Source organism: Harmonia axyridis, chromosome 1, assembly GCF_914767665.1.
Source record: "Harmonia axyridis chromosome 1, icHarAxyr1.1, whole genome shotgun sequence".
Taxonomy (NCBI): Eukaryota; Metazoa; Arthropoda; class Insecta; order Coleoptera; family Coccinellidae; genus Harmonia; species Harmonia axyridis.
This window is the reverse complement of record NC_059501.1, coordinates 84,933,091-84,953,781: the sequence shown is the minus strand read 5'-3', so window position 1 is coordinate 84,953,781 and position 20,691 is coordinate 84,933,091. Positions and strand designations below refer to the sequence as shown.

Sequence of the window (20,691 nt, the reverse complement as noted above, 5' to 3'; positions counted from 1 at the left end):
TGATCATTTTTCATTTTATTCTTGAGACAGTATGAAAAAAATTGAAAGACGTCTGCGAAATAAATGGATACTCAACGAGACCCCAAAATGTATCTGAAAGGGGGATGTTAGGAAGAAACTGAAAAGGTTAGAACATTTTAACATATTCTGGAGTTATTGGTTTGTTGTCATGAACGATTTCTTACTCCTTTCTATGGACAGGTCGCCCTGTTTGGATGTCTGTGCGTTTTCACAATTTTCATTGGTCGATAAACGACACCCATCCTCAAATGACTTACTTTCAATCAGTGGCGACGCTATGGGGGGCCAGGGGGGCCCGGGCCCCCCTAAAATTTGACATACTAAGGCTAAAATAATTACAAGATCAGCATAACTATAATTTACTGATTTAATTATTTATCCTGTTCACTTTTTATTGTAAGTTGAAATTTGATTTCGGGATTGTTACTGAATATATTTATTGTTTACGATAGAACTGTCATTTGATAGGCAACGTTTCGGGCAGTGGGATTAATGAACAAAACATAAGGGTCGCCAATCCCAAGGAATGATCAAAATATTGAGCCCTCTATAATTTAATTCCGTAATAACATCCCAATTTATTCTCCTACACCGCTTACATCTTCATAGGGCGCCACGTTCATCCTCCTGTATCGAAAATCAAACCTATCGACAACCCCTAGCCGGCTGTTGAACCCGTCAAAATTAATCTCATCCACACCGCCAGTTCTTAACGTCTACCCCCACCCCTTCCCCCTCCCAACAACAGAAGGCACAACGACACATACCGCCCCGCGCCCTCTAGGGATCAAATCCCACAATTTTCACGGTCGGGCCAGATGGCTCCAATTCCGAGAGAGTCCTTCGTGTGGCGGTGTACATTTGCATCAACCGTTGATGGACCGGGTTTTGTCGTCTTTGTGCATAAAACGAACGAGACGTCCGAAATTGCCGGGCCACAATTTGAACCCTGGGTGAGACTGACATGACGCCCGAGTCGGCAGTAAAGATGGAAACTGCCGATTTCGGCTACAATGTGTAGATGTAGGGATATGTTGTTGTTGGGGTTATAGGGAGGGATTTGGACGAATGTTGCAAGGGGGAATTGCAGAGACGTTGGGAAGACATCTGACAGTATCGAATAGTGTTAAATTTTTATCATTACAATTTTTATCGCTACAATTCTTGTTCGATTGATCTAGTTTAAAGGTTAATTCACTATTTTTACAGTTAATTACAAGATAAAATCTAGGAAGACCTAGATTGAAATTTCATATAGAAGTGAAAATACTGCAGTCCAATAAATCTCACTATAATCAGAAAGAATATTCGTATGATTATTTAAAGGTTGATACTTTTTTTTGTTTATCATATTACTTTTTATCAGAAGCTTTATTTCTAATAGGTCCTATACTGTAGAATTCAAATTCTATGAATAATTAACGAATATTCTTAGGTTGATACTTTTTTTTTTGTTTATCATATTACTTTTTATCAGATGCTTCATTTGTAATAGGTCCTATACTGTAGAATTTTAATTAAATGGGTTTTTGTCGTTTACTTGAAGAAGATTGGGTCACATGTTTTATTGGTTAAGGAAACTCTTCATCGAAGAACATGCTGTGAACCATATTTTGGCAATGAATAACGATCCTGAGAAAAATCAACAAGAAGATGCATTCTGCAGGGTGAAAAGTTCGCAAATGGTCAATCTGGTACTTGGTATCATCCCTGATACCGTAAAGAGGCTAGACAAAAAGTTTATATCAAAAATATTTATCTGTTAGTGAAGGTTTTGGCATTTTGATATTTATGAAGTGACTCTGTGTGCCTAAGAGGTGGCGTTATGGATGTCGCGCCACACTCTACTTCAGCCCTGGCGGATTTATGGGGATCTCCGAGTTGCAGCAGAGTCACCTAACCACGATGGGTGAGATGGATGTCTTAGGCAGAAATCATTGGATTGCCTAACTGAAGAGTCCATCAGCAATCTCGGAACGAAACACTGTAGTCCCTTGAGAGAGGGCGCACCTAAGACATTTCGCTCACCAAATTTATATTAAACTGCCTTTATCAAGAAGACATTTATGATTTTCTTTTGAAACGTAAACTTGATAAAATTATATTCAACAGTAAGGATAAAAACGAATACACTTACTGGTCACTTTGAGCTCGATGATGATGCTGGTGGGTGGGTGCGAGGATATTTGGCACTCATAGAGACCCTCGTCTGTGGTCTGAACGTTCCTTATCAACAGACCCCAGTTCTGAAGGTGACGCACGTGTTCGACTAAGAAACGGTCGTCGGTGTTGTAGGTGGCCAAACCAACTGTCAGTAGATGGTAGTCGTGTTTCCTTATCCAGGATACCTGTAAAGAAAAAAACAGAAATGACTTATATATGTACTTTTCTCAATCGTTGGTGTTATGAATTTGGAAACCACTAACATGAAGTCAGGAACTTTTTGGGGTAAGTTTAGTCATGTGCCACTTGCGCTCTTGGGACCGAAGCTCTTTATAGGTATATGTGATCCCCAATGAGATAGCAACAATCTATGTTCTGGAAATGTAATGAATATTTTCCTCTATTTCAACTGCAATATATTCGATAAAAAATTTTTGTTTGTTACTCTTTGCTTTATGCTGGATGCGACAAAATAGGAAAAAAAAGGAAAAAAATCGAAACTTTTTTATAGTGAATATACCACATAAGTACTTCTTCTTGCTTATATGAGCTGGTTGTTCATATAGATAGGCGTCTGCCTGTTAATAATTAACTAGCCTCTTCCGACGTAGACGTCCAGCATTCTTTCCAACGTTTCGGTCGTCTTTCCTGGGTTCTCTTCCCCGTGTGTTTGTTCTGCCTTGCTCCTTTCACCAGTCTGTTGTCCGACATTCTCTCTATGTGCTTATTCCAGTATTTCCTCCTCTGCCTCACAAACTTTCCCACGTCTTGAATCCCGCTTCGTTTCCTTAGTTCCTCGTTTCTCATCCTGTTCACATAAGTACAAAAAATTGTATTGTTACATTCGACAAGAAGAGATTTGATGGGGCCAAGACTTTTGACGATCCGTGTTTTTTGAAGGCGAGCCTTATTCCTTTTTCGCAATCCGGACTGAAATCAAATAAATCCTCCTATTTGCATTACCAATACATCTCGAAAAATGTTTGCCAACAATAAATAGGCAAATACCATTCTGCCGCTCGATTTCAGTTCGAACAAACACCGCTAAAAACATGCTCTCATATCTCCGATTTATCAAATCGCTTTTCTCCATCGCCCCCCCTTTCACGAAAAATCGGGAAAACAGCGGGTGGTACCGCCCCCAGCCCTCTTGATCCCAGCAACAAGTGTTTCCCAGCCCAGCCTAGGATCCCCATGTTTTCCGCGATGTTCTTGCGTAGTTTTTCTCCTCCCCTCCACCTATTACCGAAATAACTTCCACATGTATTATTCATGCCTTTTTCGCAATTGGAACGGCCAATCTCGAGAAGAAGCCTGGGCTGGATCGGGGTCCAATTTTTTTTTATCCGGACGTCGAGAAAGACGGAGTCGTTGTTCCAATTTGGAACGTTGGATAGGGGGTGGGGATGGCAGTTTTTTTCGGATGAATAGGAGGGGTGGTTGTTCATATCCGAGAGGGATGTTTCGTTAGTGTTTGCATCCTGGAGTTTTTAATTGGACTACTTGATGGGTTTGTACGTGATTATTGCAAATATTTGTGTTCGTTCTGGCGTGGTTTTTTTGTTGATTTCAATTAGTTCGTTTCTGTTTGTCAGTTTCGATCTTGTTATATTAATTTGAATATCTTCTTGAATTCACTGAAGTGATGATTGGCAAAAAGTCTCTTACTGAATCAATTCGATATGTTTTGTTTACTAACATTGCTAAGCCAGAGGGATCGGTAAATGATTTTGCAGACGCCTTCATTATTTATTAATAAAAAACAAACCGAAAATGGGAAAATATTGATATATTCATTCGCAAAATTGCTTGTACACTTGAAAAAAAACGTTTAATTAGTGCAATTATTTATTTCAATGTCTCCGGTTTCAATGTAATTGATAGGTATTCATTGAAAATTATGTAATCAAAATGATACTTTAACACTTTACTGGAACAGTCACATTCCTACCCAGTAAAAACCCATTTATTCGTCAATAACACTTTTTTATTCCCTTCTATTTTTTTTTTTTTGGAAGATTCTTATTTTCTTTCAAAACATACTTCAACCTCGGCAATCACTTATCATTAGAGCATTATTTCTTTTCTTGGAGCATTCTTTCAATGAGGCCTGATTTGGAGAAATCACTTGGGTGGTCAAGATGTTGGAAGCTTAATTTGTTAAATTTGGCCATGTTTTTCATCTATTTGTGACTAGAAGCATTGTCTTGGTGAAAGATTTTTTTCTTTTGCAAACCAGGATGTTTTTTCTTAATTTCTGTGCGCAGTCGATACAATAATATTGTATAATATTCACATGCATTTTGGTCGCTTTGGGAGGCTTTGATCGATTGATTTACACTCAGCTGAAGCTCTCTTTGACTCAAGAGTGTAGTAATGAATCAATACCACATATTGATGCAAAAATCCTGTTTTTTTCGCTTGAACAGCTCCAAACAGCTTCGAATCAACGATGAGTGCAGCTTTGAGCAATCGCAACACCAATTTCGCGGAAAATTGGACTGATATAATATTCAACCAAAATAGTTAATACCTACAATCCTTCTTGAAATCTTTAACTCTACCGCTATCCTACGCAATTTTCGATTGCTCGATGTTTTCATATTCGGCGACCAGAACGTTTGATGCTAGTGTTCGATGCACTATCTTTGCAGGCCTGTTGGCACCAATAACATAAAGGGAATTTTCTATTCGGCCTATCCACGGTGTCTTTGGCGTTTGAGTGAAGGTTAGATTAGATTTAATTGAGGAGGTTCCGTTTCACTGCGACCTTAAGATCTATTGTGACCACCATCACGCCATAACGTTCTACAGCTCGCCTTCCAGTTCCAGAGTTTTGAGGAACTTCAGTTTCTGGAATGACTCCAAGGAGGCTAATTCCTCACTTCTACAAGTTTCTTGTCCAAAGCAGATTTTGCGTTAGGCTAGTGATGGCGAGGCATTCCCTTACCAGGTGATCTGGAGTTTCTTCCTCTCACAGAGTCTGTACTCGTCATTTTGTGATAGACTCATTCTCATGAGGTGTTTCCCATGGCAACAATACCCTGTGAGGAATCCAGTGAGGAGGTGTAGTGGATTCTTGCTGAGATCCAGATAGTTCTTGGATCTCGCAGGGTCAAAGTTTCGAAAACATTTTTCCGAATGATCCAACCCTGAAAGATTCCGCCAAGTGTATCTCTTTCGGATTTTTCCTTCTCCTGAGACGCTTTCTTGTAGGTTCATTTTCCTATGGCCAATGGAAAGAGTTGAAGTTGGCTTCAAGTTCATCGATGACCATATGAAAAATTATAGTTGATAGTGAGTCACACTACTTGACCCTTCTGTTCAAGGCTATGATGATGATTTTCTCGCCATCGCAGAAGATAGTAGTCGATTACTTGAAGGAGTGTTTTTAAAGACACGATAGCTTAGAGTTCTGCGAATCGAGTGGTGTGAAATGCGATATATGAACGCTCACCAACACATTGAATATACTGTTAGATAGATTCTGTCGTCAAAAACCGAACAAATTGTTCATATTGTCAGGTCCCTTGTTTACTGAAGTGTTCTAGTCTACTAACTTATCCCCAGCCAACTCGAGCTTCTGAATTCCCAAGAACATTCAATCGAAGTCGAATTTTTCGGCACATAACGTGATGCCCCAGTTCCAAACCAGATCCATCCGGCACCCCAATCGATACCGTAAAGACTTCGGAATTCACTAGGCACCCCATAAAAGTCGCAATATACCGAATTTACGATCAATTTTTTCCGCACGCCGTGAGGTTCCCGTGCTGGCCCGCCGCGCCGTACAAAGTGAAAAAGACGATAGGGGACTCACGGAATCGACGCAGCCTCCCATCATGGTCCAGGAGAAATTGAGACGAAATTTCCATCAGGCTCATACGTGCCGTAAAACTTAAACCAATTGTCTGGAGAGGGTTAGGGGGAAGGAGGAGGAGGAGGAGAGGAACGAGACGCCAGGCGTCGCGGGGATGGATTAGGTATGCATGGGATGTATGAGCAGTGGCGGTTGATGCAGGGAAGGTCGTGGGGGTCTTGTCGTTCTTAGTACTGATATTAAAGTTCGGATGATCTTTACTACTACCTTAGGAATTAACGAATAAACCCTTAAAGAATTAACGAATACTTACTCACGGAGTTCAATAAGAGAATCAGAAAAATTTCAAAGACAAACCTCACCAGTAAGAACATGACGAGAGCCACCAATCAATACATCTGTATGTTCAATTCTAACATACTCTTTCGGTATAATTCTATGGATCAGAACAGATATCTAAAATCTGCAACGCAAAATCAGAACCTTGATGACAAGAGCAAACAAACACAATCCGAAAAGCAGTATTGAGAAGACAACTCTACATATGAATAAATGAGGCAGATGTCTGCTCAACATCATGGAACTTGCTCATGGGCAAATAGAAAATCTACGAACATACTTCAGAGACCAAGCAAGAACGTTAGTGCTCTACTTAACATTGTGTGAAGTAGATGAAACAACACTTCTATAACGGCACAGGGGCATGCTTTATACAACCACCACCAAATCCTTGAAAAACTGCAAAGATAAGCGAAGAAGTCCCTACATGAAAGACATTTCAATGAGGGGAACCAGGATCTTGTCGACTTTGCAGTGTCAAACTATTGGCTCAAATCAGGTGGAATATATCCAGAAACGGAAGGTTTTCTTCTAGACATCCAAGATGAAGTGATCTCAACGAGAAACTACTGCAAACATATCATACAGGATCGAACTAATACGGACAATGATAACATCGCCGTTCAGGAAACCTGTCTTCCATGATCATATCGCACATTTGCGGCTGTATGTCCTCGATAACATGAATTCCATGTTTAAGGTCTTAAATCGATTGTTAAACATTGGTATAGGCCTTATCTTTCTTGAGGTTTCAAAGAAAATGTGTTGAATCATAAGATCCAGGTGGACAGGTGGAAAATTGTGATCACTTCTTCGAAAAATAACACGACAAGGAAACTTTCTCTGCAAAATTGCGATTGTTCCGTGACCTATGTGGCACGAGGCGCTGTCTTATTGAAAATACACAACGCCCACATCAATATTCTCCGATTCCAGTCATAAAAAATCATCAATCATAACCTAAGATAGATGATAATCGATCAAATTTTTTAACCAGTTTCGGAAAAAACCGAAAGAGAAACACTCTGGCGTAATCTTTCTGGGTCGGATCATTCTAAAAATTTTCTTGGAAACTTTGACACTGTGTGATCTAAGAAATTTCTGGATCTCAGCAAGAATATGCTAAAACTACTCATTGGATTCCTTTCAGGGCATTGTCGCCTCAGGAAGCACCTCATGAGAATGAGTCCAGCAGAAAACTGGAAGGTAAACTGAAGATCATGCTATGCCAAGAATAGCTCTGATGGGGGTATAATAGACCATTAGGTCGCAGTGCAATGGAACCGCCTTAAGTAAATCTAAAATCTCTTCACTATTGCTTCAATTTTGCGAATCATTTTTGTAATGAATTTTAACAATTGTCAAGAAATGAAGAATTATTTAAGCATGTTTGTCGAAAGATGACAGTTTCAAGAGTGACAGCAACTCAGATATAATAATAATAATATTAAAATTTATTTGGTGTAGATAGTGGTAGATATATTCGAACTGGAAAACCCTATTTCACAAAAGAATATTATGATGATATTTCATCTTAAGAAAAGCTTCAGATTAAGCTGTAAGCCTATGCAACAACTACAACTCAACTATTACGAAAAAATAATAGAGGGAACTACTTCAATACTTTCCAAACCACCCACACCCAAAAAATCCACCAACACCTTGTATTTCGCCAACCAAAAAACTCACGAGCCGCCACTGTCCAATTGTCTTGCGGGCGTTGGCGGTCGTTTTGGGCGTTCGTTACTCGCAAGAATTAGATATTCATGGAATGTGTGAGACGTGAGATTTCGGATACGTCCCCCCATGTCCTCCTTCCCTCCTCGCCATACCAAATGAATAATTGCATGGGTCCCGACATGGGATACTATTATTGTCCTCTGTCCGTTATAATTGTTTCACCAGCCATTATTCATAAACCGGCAACGACCCTGAGGAGGTCCTCGGGATATATATGTGAGGATCCAGGCGGTTGACGTTTGGGAGGAAATTTAGGATTTCTGGATCCTACGATTTTATCCTTCGAACAAGAAGACAAAGCAGATAGGTCTGTTTGGCATGTTAATCATCAATTAATTAGGCGAGAATTGTAAAGTCTTTGAGCACTACCCATAAATAATAAGATATAAGTTAATCCCCAAAAAGGTGAGGTAAAGGTAGTCTTTCACTCCCTCTGATGAAAAAGCATGACCAACTCAATTCTAGATCAAAAAAATCCATTTTTTCTGCATAAAAATATGGCTTGAATTACCAGAGTTAGGATGATCCAATTTAGGTTGAATATGCATCGTTTCTGTCGATAACTTCTTGTCTTTTTGAAGGTGAAATCATTATGCGTCTCTCATAGAAGCCCTCATCCCAATTGGCAAAGAATTGGGACACTTTTCCACAAGCCTCTGTTGAAGCCAATTTTCACCAGCAAAATTGTTCACCATGAACAGGAACATATAGTAATGATATAGTGCCAGGTCCAGAATATAAAGTGAATGTAACGAATGTTTTTTTTCGAGGTATATAACTTTAAGTTGGCATTACTGTTCAAGATGGCGACCGATTTAACAGCTGTCAAGTGATGTATGTATGAGAATACTTGCGCCCAAGAGTTTCTCAAAAGAAACCTAAAGGGGCGCGTACTTACATCACTACGGACAGGCAGACTACACTGAGATCCGTAAAATCATATAGGCAGGGGTCTCTACTGACATGGAATAGCCGTAATACCTTAAAGCAGCTGACCAGAGGAAATGAAGTAACTCTACTATGGGTACCGGGGCATTGTAGTATTGAAAGAAACGAAAAAGCCGATGAACTTGCAAAAAGGGCATCGAAGATAACACCTGTTTGTCCTGAGGCTTTCTGTGGGCTTGGAAAAGACTAATATAAGACTATATCTCAGCGATCAAACTGAGAACCGAATCGCTGCCCACGAGAGGGCTGCCTTATGGCCTTCGTAAATCCAGGATGTACAGAGCTGGTTGCGGTAAGGTGGAGTCCCTTTCCCATATGCTCCAGCAATGCCCACTTGGCCATACCAAGCGGATGAACAGACACAATTTTGTCGAGGATTGTCGATGCAGCTCGAAATGAAGGGATGGGAGGTTGTCGAGGAGCCTCACATCAGGGACAACAGAGGCAGGCTCAACAAGCCTGATATGGTCCGCACTAAAGGTATGGATGTGATAGTTGCAGACGTAGGGGTGTCATAGATGGCCCCTAGGTCGCTCTCTGAAACATATCATCTGAAGAGAGCGACATATGATCAGCCAGAGCTGGTGGAGGTGGTGGCGGCAAGGAATCCTGGCTGGAGCATCCTAGTCCTACCCTTCATCATCGGAGCAAGGGGCTTCTGGTGCCGAGAAAGCAGTGCCCTTCTGCAAGCCCTCTCAATAGACACCACTCAAATTAGAAGGGACCTCGTGATGACAACTCTATCAGGAGGATGGTCCATCCACAAAGATCAGTCGCAGAGCATGGGATTAGCATTTTATTTTTTGCTACCTCTGGCAATATCCACAGAGCGTAATAGATCTTTTGTGCGTGTGCATGTGTTCGTGTTCGGGATTATGGCCTTTTCCGCTCTAAGTGTGTGAGATTGAACGGTTGAGCATTATCAGAGACAATTTTTGATTTTCCCTTATACCATTGTTCACTGCCCACATTCCATTTGTTACCTTGTGATATAAACTTATATGTACCATTGAATTGTGTCCTATATACACTTGCACTATTTGTAATTCACACTGTTTACTTGAATGAAGATCATTAACAGCGATGCAACAATGGAAGTGGGACAATAGAATAACCCACTGGAGAAACACTCCGGGTCTTCTTCAGGCAAAAAATTGGTGGTGCTTTCATCGAACTATACTAGGAAGCTACCATGTATAAGCACATTAGATCTGCAGGCTCCGTGGAAAGGAGGTAGGAATAGCCAATCACATAGTGTGCAAATGTGTGGGGCTGACTGGCCTAAGAAACACTCACATGGTCAGTTCTGGATAATCACGAAGTGATAGCTAAGACTTCCTAGGATGTCGTCGGTTTCGTTAACAGTATCGACGGTCTCGCTGGATTTGTATGAATAGATAGGATTAAGAACAAAATATAAATTTGGTCGAAGTTACTGGAATGCTAACAGAGTCGCAACGTCTCCGATTCATTGAATAATAATAATAATTATAATATGTATGAGAAAGCTTTCAACAATACTGAATCCTTAATATAGAGTGAATAACTTTCCCATAAAACAGTCCACCTAGATCTCGTCAAACATTTCCTCAAATATTATTCCTCCACCTGTCTCTCTCCGCAAATCCTGGGAGGGTTCCCATAAAACTTTTACTAGTCCGGATTCCTCTACATCCCTAAAACAGCATCGCTTTCAGTTTGTGTTCTGGATTGTCGTCAACTCCAGAGTCGGAGCAGTTATCGTTAAAAGGCAACTTAACGTTCGGTAAATAGGGCAGTCCTTAAAAAGTCCCAGGAAGTCGGAGTTACGAGGAGGTATTGGATCCTCCCCTTGGATGGAACAAAAGATCGGCTATCTCTTGTTTAATCCATAGCTGCCTCGAGTAAGCGTCGTGAGAATAAATTTCGGACAGGTTGTAAAAGTTCCTGAGGTAATAAGAGACGAGATTCGGATTCTGCTCGAGTTTATTCTATAATTAGTGTTGGAAACGAGAACAGGTTGGAACGGAAGTAAGGTTGAACTTTGGCCTAACTTTATCTGTGAATGATTGTGGAATTAATATAAGATTGTTCTGCTTGCAAGGTGAGATAACAGTTTGTAGGTAGAATGGGAAATTTTGTTTCGATCCATTCAAAGTGCCTGAGATAAATATTTTGCGACATGAAAAATGCAACACTTAGAAGGCGTTGGAAGTTTTTGACCAAACTTGGCAGACATAAAATATTCAACTAGTTAAAAGTTGTAATGGATTGAAATTTTCTTCCAGATAACCAAGTATAATTTTGACGTCAACCTTGTTGTTACAATCGAGATTTACTGGTGTGTTTCTTGAAATATTGAGTCGATCCGGTATTCTTTTTGGTTTTTCTTAGCATTTTGATTATAAAGGGTATTTTTTTTAGAGCTATAGAACTTTAAATTGCAATAAAACAACGATGGATTATTCGATTGACATGAATTTTATTTATCCGCAAGATAATTTTGTGGCATTACATTTTAAATATGATTTCTGGCATATGACCGCCACGGCTGGCTCGGATGTAGTCCAATCTGGACGTCCAATTTTCGATGACTTTTTCCAACATTTGTGGCCGTATATCGGCAATAACACGGCGAATGTTGTCTTCCAAACGGTCAAGGGTTTGTGGCTTATCCGCATAGACCAATGACTTTACATAGCCCCACAGAAAGAAGACTAGCGGTGTTAAATCACAAGATCTTGGAGGCCAATTCACAGGTCCAAAACGTGAAATTAGGCGGTCACCAAACGTGTCTTTCAATAAATCGATTGTGGCACGAGCTGTGTGACATGTTGCGCCGTCTTGTTGGAACCACAGCTCCTGGACATCATGGTTGTTCAATTCAGGAATGAAAAGGTACGGACCAATGATTCTACCAGCCCATAAAGCGCACCAAACAGTCAGTTTTTCTGGATGTAACGGTGTTTCGACATACACTTGAGGATTAGCTTCACTCCAAATGCGGCAGTTTTGTTTGTTGACGTAGCCATTCAACCAGAAGTGCGCTTCATCGCTAAACAAAATAAAATGGACCTAGTGCGCGATACGTATTCCGCACAGAACCATTATTTTCGAAATAAAATTGCACCATTTGCAAGCGTTGTTCAGGCGTGAGTCTATTCAAGATGAATTGCCAAACCAAATTGAGAATAAATCACTTGACAGCTGTTTAATCGGTCGCTATCTTGAACAGTAATCCCAACTTAAAGTTATATACCTCGAAAAAAACACTTGTTATTTGATTCACCCTTGTACGAATAGGTATAGGGTTAAGAACAAAAGGTCAAATTGGTCGCGATTCTCGGAAGGCTAAGAGAGCCGCAAAGATCTCGATTCAGTGAATAATTCAGTGAATAACACTGAACTCAAACGATATGAGAAACGAAAAAAAAAAAAATAAACAATATTATCACTATATCCATTTCAAATTACATTCTTCGTACTGGAAAACCCGTACAGTAGACATTGATATTTCACCTTGAACAATTCCAAAGGTCGACAATCGAAAACGCCGAAGAATAACACATCGCAACCGCATAAAGAAAAGAAAAAAACGTGTCCAGGTTCGCCAATCGTCCGAGAACTGCACAACCTCGCCCCTCTCCATCACCGGAACACAGATGCCGATAAAACAACGTCCACAGACGCCTCCGAGCGATAAGCGGAAACTTGTCAAAGGTCGAGAGCGGCCTACCAACCTTCGGTGTCTCTTTTTTCGCTGACGCGGCGGAAAGCGTGGGGTCGATATCGATGCCACGCCGGCCCCTTCGTCCCCCGCCTCGGATTACTTTCCTGTCGAACCTACCGCCGTTTTCCAACGGATGGGAAAACTTGGAAATTCATTTGTCCCGAGACGCAGCGGCACGCGGGGAGAGGGGCAGGGAGGGTGATTTTTCTCGTTTTTTCGCCGTCTTCTTCGGTTACGTTTAATAATTGCTTCATTTGTGCGGATTTATTCACTTGATCGACGGCGGGGATTTTGTCGCTAGGTTTTTTTTTTTTGGTGGCTGGGAAAGGTGGAGAAAGAAGAGGAGTTTTCGGTGAAACGTAGTTTGATAGAAAGATAGATTCTTGTATACATTGTGTCCGTGAAGTATGGAACAAACTGATTTTTAGCTAAACAGACCATTTTAAGCAATAATCTTGAAACACGTCGATTTTTCATTTTAATTTACCGTATTTTAAAATAATAATCTAATAAAGGGTTTTTTTTTAGAGCTATAAAACTTTAAATTGCAATAAAACAACGATGGATTATTCGATTGACATGAATTTTATTTATCCGCAAGATAATCTTTATCCGCAAGATAATCTTGTGGCAAATATGATTTCTGGCATATTACCGCCACGGCTGGCTCGGATGTAGTCCAATCTGGACGTCCATCTTTCGATGACTTTTTCCAACATTTGTGGCCGTATATCGGCAAAAACACGGCGAATGTTGTCTTCCAAATGGTCAAGGGTTTGTGGCTTATCCGCATAGACCAATGACTTTACATAGCTCCAGAGAATGGAGTCTAGTAGTGTTAAATCACAAGAACTTGGAGGCCAATACGCAGGTCCAAAACGTGAAATTAGGCGGTCACTTAACGTGTCTTTCAATAGATCGATTGTGGCACGAGCTGTGTGACATGTTGCGCCGTCTTGTTGGAACCACAGCTCCTGGACATCATGGTTGTTCAATTCAGGAATGAAAAAGTTAGTAATCATGGCTCTATACCGATCACCATTGACTATAACGTTCTGGCCATCATCGTTTTTGAAGAAGTACGGATCAATGATTTCACCAGCCCATAAAGCGCACCAAACAGTCAGTTTTTCTGGATGTAACGGTGTTTCGACTTACACTTGAGGATTAGCTTTACTCCAAATGCGGCAGTTTTGTTTGTTGACGTAGCCATTCAACCAGAAATGCGATTCATCGCTAAATAAAATAAAATGGACGTAGTGCGCGTTACTTATTCCGCACAGAACCATTATTTTCGAAATGAAATTGCACTATTTGCAAGCGTTGTTCAGGCGTGAGTCTATTCATGATGAATTGCCAAACCAAACTGAGAATAAATCACTTGACAGCTGTTAAATCGGTCGCCATCTCGAACAGTAATGCCAACTTAAAGTTATATACCTCGAAAAAAAACATACATAACCCCTCCGTAATATCCAACGCATGCTGACTTTCCGAATGTAAAAAAACTGCCGCTCAGTCTCTCTACATAAATTAAACCATAGGCGTGTCATACGATCGGCACTCAATCACGCTACGAATCCTCTAGGGAAAAACCGCCTGTTTTTTTTAACGTATGTAAATAAACACCCTGAATTCGTATTATCGAGAGGGCTCTTTGCGTATCCAACGATACGTTAAGGCGCCTCAGGACGTTCATTATCATCCTTAGTTCACGTCAAAAAAACGGCAACGATGCAACGTAATGAACGAAGCGGAAAAAGTGTCGCAATTCTCGAATAATTCACGTGACTTCGACTCGCCGGGGGCGGCGAGGTACGGAACCCTATCCGGAATCGGCCGCAAAAACGAAATATCCCGCAGGTCCGGAAATATGATCACCCGTCGAGCGAACTGTCACATTATGTTGTCCGAGGCGGGAAAAAGCCATAAACGGATGAATCGGAGTACGGGTTTGTTTATGTTGGCGGCAGTGATTTTTACGGAAATGGCATCGGAATTAATTCTACCTAGGTTTTTCTTGTTTTCGTTGGTAATGCATGTTATTCGATGGTAGGTTTTGATGGATTGAGAGATTCGGTAACAATTTTTGGCGATGTTTCGGTTATTTTCTTTCGATTACATTCCTGGACTATTCTTTTGAGGCTTGCAACAAACCAATAATCACTAGGAGCTGATCAGGAGAATGAACTGGGTGTAAAGTTGTTGGAAATTAATTTTGTTCAATTTGATTATGTTTTCCATGGATTTAAGAAGAGGAGCATTGTTTTGGTGAAAGAAAATTTTGTCTTCTGAAATTGAGGAACGTTAATTCTCAATTTTTGTAGTCAATCGATCTAATAACTTTCCTTCTCATCGAGATAACTATGATTCCACCTGCACAACAAGCCTGGGATTTACTCAGTGACATGTTATAATATGGTTTGGTGAGATTTTCCGAATCAAAATGATGGTGTGCCCTCTCTCTCTGATGATTTCAGAGTTTCCTCTCGGCACCATCAACATGGCATGTCAGTTCCTATCTTATAGAGGTTAAAACATCCATAGCTAGGTGACTTGCTAGAGTAGGTTTGAGTTAATGTACCAACAGGTGCCGTTTTGTTGAATATTGTACCATGTTGAGGTCTTTAAAAAACACTTATCTTTTCATAAGTAGATTCGTGAAATTGACGTCAAAGTATCTAACCCCACACAATCTAATCTTATATCATAACCCGAAAGTCACAAGCACAGAACAGGGGAGACATCCGGACCTGCAGTTTTCCTCCCAGAGGACGAACCTACCGCCACATATGAAAAAAAAAACTGAAGATTAACTGTCAAATATCGCGCCACAAACGCGCAATATATACGTCTGTCCGTCGGTTCGGGAACGAATTTAATATGTTCCTGGACCGCCTAACACCCAGCATCTGACATTCTTGCCGCGAAATATCTTCAAACGAATGATATAAAACGCAATGATGGCGAAGCGCGCCGCTCATCCAATATTTATCGTTCGGAAGAGCTTGAAATGCTGGCAGTGATACATGACCCCCCTCCTCTTCACCTCACCCCCTCTCCTTCACCTTTGAAGGTGTGGGTGGTGAATGATGAACGGATTGTTGGGTTTTTGTGAGGTGTTGTTAAGGATTCGTTTCGTTCTGGGTTGAGGAATTAGATTTGGGATGGATATAGCAAGAGGTATACAAGGTGTAGGGAATCTATCAATTCCCTCGAAAATAAGTTAAGTCCGAAAGTGGAATTTCGAACGAAAATCCCATAAACGGAAGAATTCGGTGTGAAAACTCAGAATTAGCAAAACCACACCCTTAAGGGATCTGTATAAAGGTCATGCTGAATGGTCGAATCGAAAACGGCCTGAGGGTCCAAAAATATCGGCGTATCCCCTAAAAATTGAGTTCAGTCCAGTCTCCGAGAATCTACAACATATGTGCAACACTTGCACCGTAATACCTCTGACAACGAGAAGAGCCAAGATTCCCTCTTCATATCATATGAATCAGTAAGACGGTGCAAAACTCTATTATAGTGTAGAACAGATTGATATGGTTATGTATCGGGAGTCCCTAATTCATTGTCTAATGAGAGTATCTAGAAACAAAGGAATAGAACTTTTTCGGGTTCGATTTTCTTCATAACCGATTCTATGAACACGGAACGAAAACATTCTACAGACTCTTTTTCAGTAGAATCCATTGGTGTCATCCTGCAATTAGTATTGAAGTTATAATACAAATTGGTGTTTTTTTAATGTCAAGATTTCGACGCCATATGTTAAAACGGGAAGCACGCACTTATTGAGAGATCACCTTTAAAATGTCCTTCAGTCTTCTATAGACTATGTCTTTGGTTTAGTTCAGTTGTTTGATTAACTCTCGAGATATGAACCTGGTGACCTGGTCCCCTATAAATTTTCAGATGGTTTCAATTCAGTTAGATTATCAAAAATAATGAATGAAATCCATCAAAACCTGTTTTGATGTTTTGGTCTCAAGACCATCTGAACCTTTACGCCAACCAAATTATGTCATACCCAAACGAGACGCACAGTCTGTAAAAAATCCGTTCATCCATCCAATTACCCCAAATTCGAATTTTCCCTCCCAAAGGCGAAGGTGTTTATCCGATCTCAGCTATCCCAATTTTCAGGGCCGTCTCCCAGTGATCGATCCTGTTTAATTATGCAGAAAACACCGCCCACCAAGGAGCGAAATCTAATAGCATATGTAAAACGACCATTAATCACCCTTAACGTGTTCATTTCGCCTAAAGATGCCTGGAAATATTTACACCTGACAGCGAATCACAACCCGCCACCCACGGCCCTTCTTTGTGCACCCCGCCGGTGCTTCCGTCGAGTCTACGTGGGGTGCAATTTTGCCGCACCTCGTTACGGAAAAAACGTAATTACATGTTATCTTTCTTAATTCTAAAAAATCGTTGGAGTCTTCCTTACGAAATGGAATATCCTGTAATGAAAATGATATTATTCATCACATTTATAATTCTGTGGAAGGAAGAAAATGAAATAATTCTTTAGAAACCTTTCCAATGCGGATATGTAGTAAAAAAAACTGTTGTCTGTTACATTTGGTAGAAAGGAAGATTGGAAAAGGGAGTTCAAATCCCATTTCTGAAAAACAATATAATTGAAGGGTACCCAGATAGTTCTGAACATACACGTGAACTGGCCCTGGAATATTCAGGATTGGCACCAAATGCTCACTATCGTAGGGCCGCTGTCTTTCAGGCAGAGATACTTGCAATAGAAAGATGTGTGGAAATTAACCTCAACAGAAATGTTATATAGCTATACATTCTGACAGCCAGCCTGCAATCAAAGCACTGAGCATATATATCATCGATTCTAAGATGGCGTGCCGGCGAAGACTCAACGAAACAGGCAAGAATAACATGGTCTTTTCAGTCTCGGTTCCCGGTCACTCGGGAATTAAAGGAAATTAAGAGGAAACATTTCCCAGAAAAGGAGCTTTAACTCCTTTCATTTGCCCAGAACCTTTCTGTGGTATAGACCAATGTACCTACTAGAAAGTGTTTTAGGAGAAGGAAAAAACCGAAAGAGAAGCACTCTGACTTTAACACTGCAGGACCTTAGAAGTGTCTGGATCTTAGCAACAATATAAAGGTTTTTTTTTAGAGCTAAAGAACTTTGAATTGCAATAAAACAACGATGGATTATTCGATTGACATGAATTTTATTTATCCGCAAGATAATCTTGTGGCATTACATTTTGAATATGATTTCTGGCATATGACCGCCACGGCTGGCTCGGATGTAGTCCAATCTGGACGTCCAATTTTCGATGACTTTTTCCAAAATTTGTGGCCGTATATCGGCAATAACACGGCGAATGTTGTCTTCCAAATGGTCAAGGGTTTGTGGCTTATCCGCATAGACCAATGACTTTACATAGCTTCACAGAAAGTAGTCTAGCGGTGTTAAATCACAAGATCTTGGAGGCCAATTCACAGGTCCAAAACGTGAAATTAGGCAGTCACCAAACGTGTGGCACGAGCTGTGTGTCATGTTACGCCGTCTTGTTGGAACCACAGCTCCTGGACATCATAGTTGTTCAATTCAGGAATGGAAAAGTTAGTATTCATAGCTCTATACCGATCACCTTTGACTGTAACGTCCTTGCCATCATTGTTTTTGAAGAAGTAAGGACTAATGATTCCACTAGCCCTTAAAGCGCACCAAACAGTCAGTTTTTCTGTATGTAACGGTGTTTCGACATACACTTGAGGATTTGTTTTACTCCAAATGCGGCAGTTTTGTTTGTTGACGTAGCCATTCAACCAGAAGTGCGCTTCATCGCAAAACAAAATAAAATGGACGTAGTGCGCGATACGTATTCCGCACAGAACTGTCAGTTTTTCTGGATGTAACGGTATTTCGACATACCGACATATTTCGAGAATATTTCCCGAATAAACTGTTACATTACTTGTCAAACTGATTTAGAATGGAATTGCCATAGATTCGAACTGTGTAGGATGCATAGAAACTATGCATCTATGAACAGAACAATTATCGCAGTGCTGTTACGCTTCTTACAATGCAATTATCGCTGTAATTTTCGATAACTGTTCTCCATGTACATAGAATTTTTGACAGGAGGGAAATATTCGCAGAAATACCAACTTGTTTGCAAGTTTTATCGCTGTGAAACGAGCATCGTGGAGAACGGTTCCTGTCTAAAAATTAAGGGAGTGAAATAATTTCTGACAAATACTTTCATTATTATTATTGTTATCATCTTCTCGTGTACGACCGGAATGAAAACAAGCAACGAGACAAATTTCATTTTGCCTCACTTCAAAACAAGACATTTCTCCACTTTCATACCCTTTGCTTCACACGCAGAAAAACCTTGGAAAGGTCGCAGAACACAAGGACTATCACCCTCATCCAACTGAAACATGCCCAATTCTCTCCGCTCTCCCCCAATTTCAAATTCGCGGGACGTCCCGAGACAGTGGCGTCACATAAAAATTCCAGCCTTTTCGAATTTGCATGGCAGACAGTTAACATTCCGTCTAGATGGCTGTGCAGAGGAAATTTCCACAACCCGGACAATAAGTGCGAGAATGGCAGGTCGTCCTGCCACCCTCCCCCACCCCTTCTACGTTCCCCAGCTTTATTAGCGTCGTAAGTTAACCGACTTTCCACACTTGAATTGGTATTTATTAGGCGCCCCAGCGTAGGAAAGTTCATTTACGTGTATGACTATGGAATTGATTCATATTTCATGCGAACAGCACTGCGGGGAGCTCAAGAAGGTGTTCCGTGAGTGGTTGCGCAATGAAATCTGCCGTTTCCCCGGGGGAAATGAGGAAAATCGCAGGCACAACGTTCAACGGGTCCCAGTTGGACCAGGATTCGATTCCAGCAACCGGCGGGACCTTCGTTGACCTTGGGGTAAGGTCTTCGTCCTCGGGAACAGATGTAGTTTGGGGTTTCTTGTTCCTTGGAGGGATTGATGTTGACAGATGGACTTCTCGAAGGATTTTTGGATTATCTGGTGGTTTTTATACATAAATAACATAGAACACAGGAATTTCCACATATTTCCTTTTATGTAATGAACTCGATCCTATCTTGATGGAAATTCATTATACCTAACGGGTGTTTTTTTTCGAGGTATATAACTTTAAGTTGGCATTACTGTTCAAGATGGCGACCGATTTAACAGCTGTCAAGTGATTTATTCTCAGTTTGGTTTGGCAATACATCATGAATAGACTAACGACTGAACAACGCTTGCAAATAGAGCAATTTTATTTCGAAAATAATGGTTCTGTGCGGAATACGTATCGCGCACTACGTCCATTTTATTTTGTTAAGCGATGAAGCGCACTTCTGGTTGAATGGCTACGTCAACAAACAAAACTGCCGCATTTGGAGTGAAGCTAATCCAGAAGTGTATGTCGAAACACCGTTACATCCAGAAAAACTGACTGTTTGGAGCGCTGGTGGAATCATTGGTCCGTACTTCTTCAAAAACGATGATGGCCAGAACGTTACAGTCAATGGTGATCGGTATAGAGCCATGATTACTGACTTCTTCATTCCTGAATTGAACAACCATGATGTCCAGGAGCTATGGTTCAACAAGACGTCGCAACATGTCACACAGCTCGTGCCACAATCGATTTATTGAAAGACACGTTTTGGACCTGTGAATTGGCCTCCAAGATCTTGTGATTTAACACCGCTAGACCACTTTCTGTGGGGCTACGTAAAGTCATTGGTCTATGCGGATAAGTCACAAATCCTTGACCATTTGGAAGACAACATTCGCCTTGTTATTGGCGATATACGGCCACAAATGTTGGAAAAAGTCATCGAAAATTGGACGTCCAGATTGGACTACATACGAGCCAGCCGTGGCGGTCATATGCCAGAAATCATATTTGAAATGTA

General features: G+C 40.8%; 1 protein-coding gene across 1 annotated transcript in view; it reads right to left on the bottom strand.

The window, feature by feature from the left end:
- Positions 1–20,691, bottom strand: part of LOC123671651 (neurotrimin-like) — a 198,349-nt gene that overhangs the window by 114,139 nt on the left and 63,519 nt on the right. Inside the window, exon 4 of the mRNA XM_045605612.1 lies at positions 2,159–2,369. Coding sequence (XP_045461568.1) covers positions 2,159–2,369 — 211 coding nt within the window. The remainder of the gene's footprint in view (positions 1–2,158; positions 2,370–20,691) is intronic.